Genomic DNA, 10,261 nt, shown 5'->3' with positions numbered 1-10,261 from the left:
GATGAGGTCTCTATTCCAAAGCCATTGAAACACACACACACCACCACCACCACCTATACACTGGAACACAGCCACTGGCTGACTGTCGAAGGTGGTGAATTCTAAGGGTGTTATTTCTGCTGCTTTAAAGCAAATGCCTTCCCTAAGCCCCCCCCTCCCCCCCGCAGAAGATTTGCTCTGCTAATCCATCAGGCCTAAGCTCCGGAGCCTGCACACCCTTCTGATTGAGATGAAGTGGGGGGGGGGGAGGGAAATGAGATTAAAAGGGATTTCTATTTGGTAATCTCTCCGAGGTTCATGGTCTACAGATCCAGTCTGTAAGTTTCTCACAAGAAGGAGATAGACACTGTTTATTTTCCTTGAAGGATTTTATTTATCCTTCTCGTCTTTTTTATGGTGGGACTTGAACTCAGGACCAAGGCATTGCCCCTTAGCTTTTTATTTTTCCCTCCTCAAGGCGGGTGCTCTACCACTTGAGCCACAGCGCCACTTCTGGTTTTCTGGTGGTTCATTGCAGATCAGAGTCTCACGGTCTTTCCTGTCCGGGGCTGGCTTTGAACCGTGACCCTCAGACCTCAGCCTCCTGAGCAGCTAAGATGACGGGTGGGAACCACTAATGCCCAGATTTAAAAAGTACTTATTTTTCGTGGTCTGGTCACGGATCCTGGCTCCTTCCCGCCTGGCAATGGCTCAGCCATGGAGCTGGAGCCCAGCCCTGGAATCTTTTAAGAGAAGGAGTTTGAAAGCTCTTATCTAGGTTGATCGCCTTTCAGAATTCTCTGGAAATGTTGCATTTTTAAGTCACCGAGGCAGGGCAGGACTTTGAACCACACCCCATAATCTCCGTGAAGATCTGCGGAGCTGGGGTGGGGAAATTGTTCAGGCACAAGAGGTGCAGAAAGAGATCAGGAAAACAGCAAAAACACGTCTCAAGATTTGTTTTTTTCCTTGTACTAGTTCTGGGGCTTGAACTCTGGGCCTGGGCGCTGTCCCTCAGCTCTTCAGCTCAAGGCTGGTGCTCTACCGCTTGAGCCATAGCACCACTTCTGGTTTTCTGGTGGTTCATTGGAGATCAGAGTCTCAGACTTTCCTGCCCGGGCTGGCTTTGAACTGTGATCCTCAGATCACAGCTTCCTGAGTAGCTGGAATGACAGGCATGAGTTCCTTATATTAGGAAACCAAATGACATTCCCCCCACTTTTTTTTGTGGTACTAGGAATTGAATCCAGGTATCAGGTGCTCTACCACTTGAACCATGCCCCCAAACCTTTTGTTTATGTTTTATTTTTGAAAATAGAGTCTTAGGAACTCTACTTTGGCTGGCATGAAGCTCGTGATCCTCAGATTTCTACCTCTAAGCAGCCGGGATTATAGGAGTGTGTTACCATACCCGGCTGGATCTGATCTAGGCCTATTGTAGTAGAGATGTATCATAGGTCCAGAGAAAGAGGTTGCATGATGAATAACACATGGGACTGATGAGCCAGAGGATAAATAACTGCTGGGCGCCAGTGGCTCCCGCCGGTCATCCCAGCTACTCCGGAGGCTGAGATCTGAGGATCACAGTTCAAAGCCAGCCAGAGCAGGAACGTCCCTGAGACGCTGATCTCCAACGAACCACCAAAAACCTGGAATTGAGCTGTGGCCCAAGTGGTAGAGCACTAGCCTTGAGCTGAAGAGCTGAGGGACAGCGCCCAGGCCCTGAGTTCAAGCCCCAGGACCCACCAAAAAAACAAAAAATACACAAAAAAGCTCAGGGATGAGACCCAGGCCCTGAAGTCAAGCCCCATCATCCGCATAAGAGGATAAATAAAATAAAAATAAGTAAAAAGAGTGATAAAGAAGATAAAGGAACAAGCAGAGAAACGCTCCCCTTGCTAAATGCCTCTGTTTGATGCTAGACAAAGCCATTAAACTCCATAGATAAACACACACTTATATCATCTATTATATATCTATAACTATAATGTGCATCCGATAGATAACATGTATATGATAGATAATATAGCATAGTATATATAGGTATTCAATATATAATATATAATCCATATTCTATAAATATAAATTATATTGTACATATGTACATATGTAGTATATTGTATAATATATGATATAGTATATAATATGTATAATACACAATGTAATATATGCAATATATAACATACAATGTATAAGATGTCATAATCTATATTCTATAAGCATATATTCTTTGTGTATACTTAGATTTAGGTATTTCGATATATGTAGAATATAGAGTATGTATTGTATATTTCTATTATATTGTAACTATATGTACATTATCTATTTTATGCAATTAACATATATAACAGTACATAACATATACTATGATATATAATATACACTATAGAATCATACAACATAGACTATATGATATAACTTGTAATATCTAATATGTACTACATCATATACACTATTATAATATATAACTGTAACGTAAGGTGCTATATGGATATATGTTATATATACGCGCGTGTCTTCTGTTTCATTTTTTTTTTGGGGGGGTCCGGTTGTGGGGCCTGAACTCTGGGCCTGGGCGCTGTCCCTCAGCTCTTCAGCTCAAGGCTGGTGCTCTACCACTTGAGCCACAGCGCCACTTCTGGCCTTTTCTGCTCATGTGGTGCTGAGGAATCGAACCCAGGGCCTCAGGCATGCTAGGCAAGTGCTCTACCACTGAGCCACCTGCCCAGCCCCTTCTTCTTCTGTTTCTACTCCAGGCTAAAGATCTCATCATCACCCCAGCCACCACGTTCAAGTCGAAGCCGGACCCCCAGGGCCTGGTGTTTGGCGCGGAGTTCACAGACCACATGCTCACAGTGGAGTGGTGCGCGGACTCGGGGTGGGAGAAGCCTCAGATCCAGCCTTTCCAGAACCTCTCCTTACACCCGGCCTCCTCGGCCCTGCACTATGCCGTGCAAGTAAGTGTGTGTGTGTGTAAATTAACACTCATAAACAGGGCTCTCCTGTGGCTCATGTCTGTCATCCCAGCTACTCAGGAGGCTGAGAGCTGAGAAGGTTTAAAGCTAGCTGGGGGTAGAAACGTCCCCGAGACTCTGATCTCCAGTGAACCAGCAAAAAGCTGGAAGGGGAGTGTGGCTCAAGTGGTAGAGCGCCAGTCTTGGGTGAAAAAAACAAAGGAAGAGTATCTAGACCCTGAGTTCAAGAGCAGCTCAGGGACAGCGCCACTTCTGGTTTTCTGGTGATTGATTGGAGATCAGAGGCTCAGGGACTTTCCTGCCCAGGCTGGCTTTGAACCACGATCCTCTGGATCTGAGCCTCCTGAGTGGCTGGGATGCCAGACGGGAGTCAGGTGGAATGTTCCGGCACACAGTCCGTGTTTTGAGCCCGGATGTGTCCGCTCACTCAACGCGCTGTGGCTTTTTTCTCTTTTTTTTTCTGCAGTTGTTTGAAGGTCTGAAAGCCTTTCGGGGAGTTGATAATAAAATTCGACTTTTCCGGCCCCACTTGAACATGGATAGAATGTTCCGGTCTGCTGTGAGGTCCACTTTGCCGGTATGAAAATTCAGATGGAAACACGTGGTTTTTTCTGTCCGTGGAGCCAGTCTCTCTGAACTGGCTGCTCAAATTAAAAAGAAAAAAAATTTGTTTCTGAATTGCTTCCGATCGGCCCCCACGGAGGGGAGTTTCTGATCCACTTCCATGAGTCACGGGAAAGTCGGAAAGAAAACACCAGCAGCTCCCGCCTGCCATCCCAGCTACTTCAGAGACTGAGAGCTGAGGATCACGGTTCAAAGCCAGCCTGGGCAGGAAAGTCCATGAGACTCTGATCTCCCATGAACCAGCAGAAAAGTGGAAGTGGCGCTGTGGCTCAAGTGGTAGAGCACCAGACTTGAGCTGAAGAGCTCAGGGACAGCACCCAGGCCCTGAGTTCAAGAACCAGGACAGACAGACAGACAGACAGACAGACAGACAGACAGACAGACAGACAGACAGACAGACACACACACACACACACACACACACAGAGAAGAAAAACACTGGTGAAACTAATCTAGAGGCCTCAGGAATGATATTGAAGATATAGGGTACAGCATAGCCGTTTTGGGGGGGATACTGTTTTCAGACACTGAGCCCAGATAATCCACCACGACCCTGAACTCAAGGCCTGGGCGCTGTCCCTGAGCAGCTTCAATGGCTCAAGGCTGGCGCTCTACCACTTGAACCACGGCGCCATTTCTGGCTTTTTCTGAAGTAGTTTATGGAAGATGAGTCTCATGGAGTTTCCTGCCCAGGCTGGCTTTGAACCGAGATCCTCAGATCTCAGCCTCCTGCGTAGCGGGGCTGAGGGGCGTGAGCCACTGGCGTCCAGCCGTGTTGGTTTATTGTTTGTGTATTGATTTCACTACGGAGCAGAGAACAGCATTCACCTGAAGGTAAATTGGACTGGAATCTGAACAGACATCTTGAGGATGTCTTATTATTATTTATAAATAATACCGAAGCCTCCCGGGTGCTGCGGGGGTCAGGATGGAAGTTCGTTTGTTTCGTCTTTCAGGTGTTTGACCCGCAGGAGCTACTGGAGTGCATTCAGCAGCTCATCAAGTTGGATCAGGAGTGGGTGCCGTATTCTACCTCCGCCAGTCTGTACATCCGGCCCACCTTGATTGGAACCGAGGTACACGCCGAACCCCCTTACCCACCTGGGGTTCCTGCTTGGCGGGTTTAGTTCCACCACCTGCCATCCCAGCTACTTAGGAAGCTGAGATCTGAGGATACCGGTTCAAAGCCAGCCCGGCTTGACTGCTGATCTCCAGTGAACCCGCAAAAAGCTGGACATGGAGCTGTGGCTCGGGGAGTAGGGTGTCAGCCAGGGTTCAGGTCTCAGGATTGGTGTGCGCATGTGTGCACGGACACACACACACACACACACACACACACACACACACACACACACACACACACACACACACACACACACACACACACACACACACACACACACACACACACACACACACACACACACACACACACACACGGCTTTTGTTACTCATCGAAGTGACTTTCTCCATTTTCTTCCTTCTGTGGGGTCCAGTCGGGCAGAAGAATTCTCCACCCGCTAAAGACCAGCGTGGAATGTTCTCAGCTCACTGAGCTCTTTCTGCCGATCTGGAACTTGGAAATCCTTCCTTTTTCTCTGAATCCCTCAGTGACCTGGAAAAAGAGGCCTGGGGGGGCCTGTCGCTCTGAATGGGCCCCCGGGGCCCTGGGGGGGGGGGCTTCTGTTAACTCACATCGACAGGCCGCCCCGCGAAGCCAAGCTAGTCTTTTCATTTCTATCTATTAAAACAAAATAGATATTTATGTATGCTTATTTTTAATTTTAATTAATTAATTCATTTTAATTTTAATTTTATTTTTATATTTGCTATTTCTTTATATGTATTTACATGTATTTATATGTCTATTTATATAGATTCACTTATAAATTTACATATATCTTATGTATTATAATAATATTTATATATTTTATTTTATTTTTTTGCCAGTCCTGGGGCTTGAACTCTGGGCCTGGGCGCTGTCCCTGAGCTTCTTTAGCTCAAGGCTGGCGCTCTACCACGTGAGCCACAGCACCACTTCCTGCCTTTTCTGTGTCTGTGGCACTGAGGAATCGAACCCGGAGCTTCATGCATGCTAGGCGAGCACTCTACCACCGAGCCACCTGCCCAGCCCTTTTATTTTCTTGTTTCAGTCTTGTTTCTTGTACTTAAGGCCCGGGCACTGTCTCTAATTAGATTTGTTTTGTGCAAGGTTGGTGCTCTACCACTTGGAGCCACAGCTCTACTTCCACCTTTTTTGGTGTTGAACCATAGGCCCGAGTCTCACAGACTTGGCTGACCTGGGCTGGCTTTTCATTCAAACCGGGATCCACAGGTCTCAGCCTTCCCAGTGGCTGGAATTACAGGCGTGAGCATCAGCACCCAGCTTGGTTTATTTACTCTTCGAAGCAGCGGGTCAGTCTTTGAGAAATCTCACAGGGTGAACTTCATAGAAACACAATTAAGGGATGGCCAAGGAGGAATAGGACTCAGGCAGGACTTACCCAGCATGGAGGAATTAATTCTAGCCTCTAATTTGCCTACTGGCTTAGAATGAAGGTTTTATGGAGATTTGGAGTCATTGAGATTTCCGCTGGTGCACTCCACACTGCCACCTAGTGGTACTGTGCAAGGCTGCGCCCAGCTCAAAGGTGACGGGTGTTACTTCTATTTTATTTCTTTTCTGGGTTATTTCTCTTTCATTTCTTTGGTGTTATTTCTCTTTTATTATTTCTTTCGCTGCGGGGCATTGCTGGGCATTGCTCTCTCAACCACTGAGCTCTGCCCTGAGCCAAGAACGAAGTGAAATTGATCACAAGAAAGAGTTTTCAGGACCCTCCCTGAATGTACTTTGAATATGACTGCAGGTTGCCTAAAATACGTTTGTTCCGAGTGTCAAGCAGGTCCTGGGTATTCAGATCATAGCCAATGAAAATGCAGTCACTTTGTTTATAGATCTATTGGACACTCACTGTAGTGTGGTTCACAGTTCTGTTGAGAAACTTCCCAGGAGCTAAAATAAAGCCAGGTGCTGGTGGCTCACACCTGTAATCCTAGCTACTCAGGAGGCTGCAATGTGAGGACTGAGATTGGAGGCCAGCCAGGGTAGGAAAACCTGTGAGACTCAATTAATCACCAAAAATCCCAAGGTGGAGCTGTGGCTCAAGTCATAGAGCGCCAGCCTGGAGCAAAAGCTCAGGGACAAATGGCCCTGAGTTCAAGCCCCAGAATTGGCATTAAAGAAACCCCAAAACAACAGAACAAAACTAAAACTAAAACTAAAACAACGACCTATGCACAGCACCCAGGAAAGATGCTGCGTACCGAAGGTACGAAGGTGACGTTGGACCTTTCTTTTCTTTTCTTTTTTTTCAATTGTGCCAATCCTAGGGGCTTGAACTCAGGGCCTGGGCACTGTCCCTGAGTTTTCTTACACAAGGCTTGCGCTCTACCACTTGAGCCACAGCTCCACTTGGTGCTTATTTTTTGGGGTGGTTCATTGGAGATGAACGTCTTAGAGACTGGATGCGAGGGCTGGTTTTGAACCACAATCTTCAGATCTCAGCACACACACACACACACACACACACACACACACACACACACACACACACACACACAACTAAACCACACCAAAAGACCTTCACAGGTGCATCCTCGACCCCGGCCTGGTGTTAGACTTGTGGCTCACAGGTGTGTGTCCCTTGTTTCCGTTGCAGCCTTCCCTGGGTGTGAAGAAGCCCAAGAAAGCCCTCCTCTTCGTCATCCTGAGCCCCGTGGGGCCTTACTTTTCCAGTGGAACCTTTAACCCCGTGTCTCTGTGGACCAACCCTAAGTATGTTCGAGCCTGGGAAGGAGGCACGGGAGACTACAAGATCGGAGGGTAAGTCCCTCCGGGTGTCTGACTGGCATTCTGTTATCACCGTTGTATTCCATCGACCCAGGGAGAAGCCTTGGCGGCTGGCTGAGTCTCTTCATCTGGTAGATGAATAAGAGAAATTGGTAGGAGTGAGGCCAGGTGCTGGTGGCTCACGCCTGGCCTCCTAGCTACTCGAGAGGCTCAGATCCTTTTCCTTTTTCTTCTCTGGGGGTCTTGAACTCAGGGCCTGGGCGCTGTCCCTGAGCTGCTTTTGCTTAATGCTAGCACTCTACCATTTGAACCACAGCTCCACGTCTGGCTTTTTCTGAGGAATCGAACCCAGGGCTTCATGCATGCTAGGCGAGTACTCTACCCCTGAGCCACCTGTCCAGCCCCTGGAGGCTGAGATCTTGAGGATCGTGGTTTGAGATCAACCCCGGGCAGGAAAGTCTGTGAGATTCTGATCTCCAGTGAACCACCAGGAAACCGGAAGTGGTGCTGTGGCTCAAGTGGTAGAGTGCTTGCCTTGAGCTGAAGAGCTGAGGGACAGCGCCCAGGCCCTGAGTTCAAGCCCCGTGACTGACACAGACACACACACACACACACACACACACACACAGACACACACACACACACAGAGTTAAGGACTAGTTAGAGATGTTACTCATTGCGGGTAATGCTGGGTCGCTCTCAGATCTGGGACACATAAGCACATAGAAACCAACGATGGAAACTAAAATCAACCATGTAATAGTCAGCTACCCCAGTGTAGGCCTGCGGGTGGCTGAGAATCCTGCTCAGTGTTTTCTAAGGAATGGTGTGAATTTGGCACAGACGATGGTAACAGATCATTCTTCTTCTTTTGGTTGGTTATGGGCTTGATCTCAGGGCCTGGGTGCTGTCCCTGAGCTTTTACGCTCAAGGCTGTGCTTTACCACTTGAACCACGGCTCCACTTCTGGCTTATTTTGGTGGTTCAGTGGAGAGGAGAGTCTTATGGACTTTCCTGCCGGGCTGGCTTTGAACTACAATGCTCAGATCTCAGCCTCCTGAGTAGCTGGGATTACAGGCGTGAGCCACTGGCCCAGGGCTTGGTTAAGTAACAGATTAAAATGTAAATGCCTGTGAATAACCACTGTAAAATCAGACAACAGAGAAAGTTCAGGAAGAAAACCCGCAGGTTTAGGCCCAGCAATCCAGATGATTCTAGGCTTCTGGAGGTTCAACCTGACAAGGAAAACTAACATGTTCAGCAGAAGCTACACTTACTTTAAATAAATTATTTACTTATTTATTGTGCAGGTCCTGGGACTTGAACTCAGGGCTTAGGCACGGGCCCTGAGCTTTTGTGCTCGAGGCTAGCGTTCTACCACTGGGGCCACAGCTCCACTTCTGGCTTTTTGCTAGTGACCTGGAAATAAGACTCACAGGGACCTTCCTGCTTGGGCTGGCTTCAAACCACGATCCTCAGAACTCAGCCTCCGGAGTGGCTGGGATGCCAGGCGTGAGCCACCGGGGCCTGGCTGTTTTTCCTCTTCCTATGAGGATTTGCTCTGGAGCAAGATGAACACATTCAAGTTGTTCGGTTCTCGAATGAGTTTCCTCTAATGTTACGAGGTCAACCAGATGGCGTCCCACGGACATGACGATTAGAAACACAAGACATTGTCTGCACGTGCGGTGAGCTGGTGCGAGGGCGAGATGGAGTCTTTGGGGGTGATCACTGGCAGGTTGCCTCTTCTCTCCAAGGAATTACGGCCCCTCGCTTTGGGCTCAGTGTGAAGCTGCGGAGAACCAGTGTCAGCAGGTGCTGTGGCTGTACGGGAAAGATCAGCAAATCACCGAAGTTGGGACGATGAATCTTTTCCTCTACTGGATAAATGAGGACGGAGGTAATCTGCGTCGATCTCCGCGCTGCTGGTTTCTCTGGGGTTGTCTTTTGTCGGTCGTGGGCCTTGAACTCAGGGCCTGGGTGCCTCCCTGAACTTCTTTTTGCTCAAGGTTAGTGCTCTACCCCTTGGAGCCGCCCATCCACTGCCGGTTTTCTGGTGGTTCGTGGGAGATCAGAGCCCCACGGACTTTCCTGCCCCGGCTGGCTTTGAACCACGATCCTCACAGCTCAGCCTCCTGAGTAGCTGGGATGACAGGTCTGCTTTTCTGTGTTTCATTCCATTGTCAGTCTGGCACTGCCCAGCTGGGTGGAAACGTCTTCGTGTGGCTCTTGGCCTGGGAAAAGCCAGACGTGGCCGAGTTCTCCCAACCTCTGCTGGGTGTCCTTAACACCGAGAACTTCTGTTGGAGAGTTTGGCATTTCAGAATTATATGTGATTTCATATATATACACATATATGATTTGCTTTATACTATGTGATAGAATATTCTATCTTAATATATTATATGACATAATATCCAATGTATTAGTATATGAATAATACATTAATATATAGTGATATATTAATGTTATTAGTACAATACACATATATTACACATTATATATTTACATAATATATAATACCAAATATAGGGGCTGGGAAGGTGGCTCAATGGTAGAGCGCTTGCCTTGCATGCCTGAAGCACCACATAAGCAGAAAAAAGTAGCCAGAAGTAGCACTGTGGCTCAAGTGGTAGAGTGCTAGCCTTGAGCTGAAGAGCTGAGGGACAGCACCCAGGCCCAGGGTTCAGGCCCTACAACTGGACCCCTCCCCATAATAATAATAATATCAAATATATAAATAACACACTAATATATTAACTCTATAGTAATAGAACACAAATATAAGATATAATACATGTAAGATATATAAATACTTATAATATATAATACA

At 47.5% G+C, this 10,261-nt stretch overlaps 1 protein-coding gene across 1 annotated transcript in view; it reads left to right on the top strand.

Annotated features, from left to right (window-relative positions):
• Bcat1 (branched chain amino acid transaminase 1) overlaps window positions 1–10,261 on the top strand; it is a 33,276-nt gene that overhangs the window by 8,749 nt on the left and 14,266 nt on the right. The window contains exons 3-7 of the mRNA XM_070011844.1: window positions 2,736–2,936; window positions 3,421–3,531; window positions 4,535–4,654; window positions 7,298–7,461; window positions 9,186–9,328. Of these exons, the coding sequence (XP_069867945.1) occupies window positions 2,736–2,936; window positions 3,421–3,531; window positions 4,535–4,654; window positions 7,298–7,461; window positions 9,186–9,328 (739 nt within the window). The remainder of the gene's footprint in view (window positions 1–2,735; window positions 2,937–3,420; window positions 3,532–4,534; window positions 4,655–7,297; window positions 7,462–9,185; window positions 9,329–10,261) is intronic.

The sequence above is a fragment of the Dipodomys merriami genome, unplaced genomic scaffold, assembly GCF_024711535.1.
Source record: "Dipodomys merriami isolate MVZ:Mamm:240054 unplaced genomic scaffold, mDipMer1.0.p SCAF_84, whole genome shotgun sequence".
Classification (NCBI taxonomy): Eukaryota; Metazoa; Chordata; class Mammalia; order Rodentia; family Heteromyidae; genus Dipodomys; species Dipodomys merriami.
Note: the sequence above shows the minus strand (reverse complement) of the source record. Positions and strands in the feature narration are given on the sequence as shown.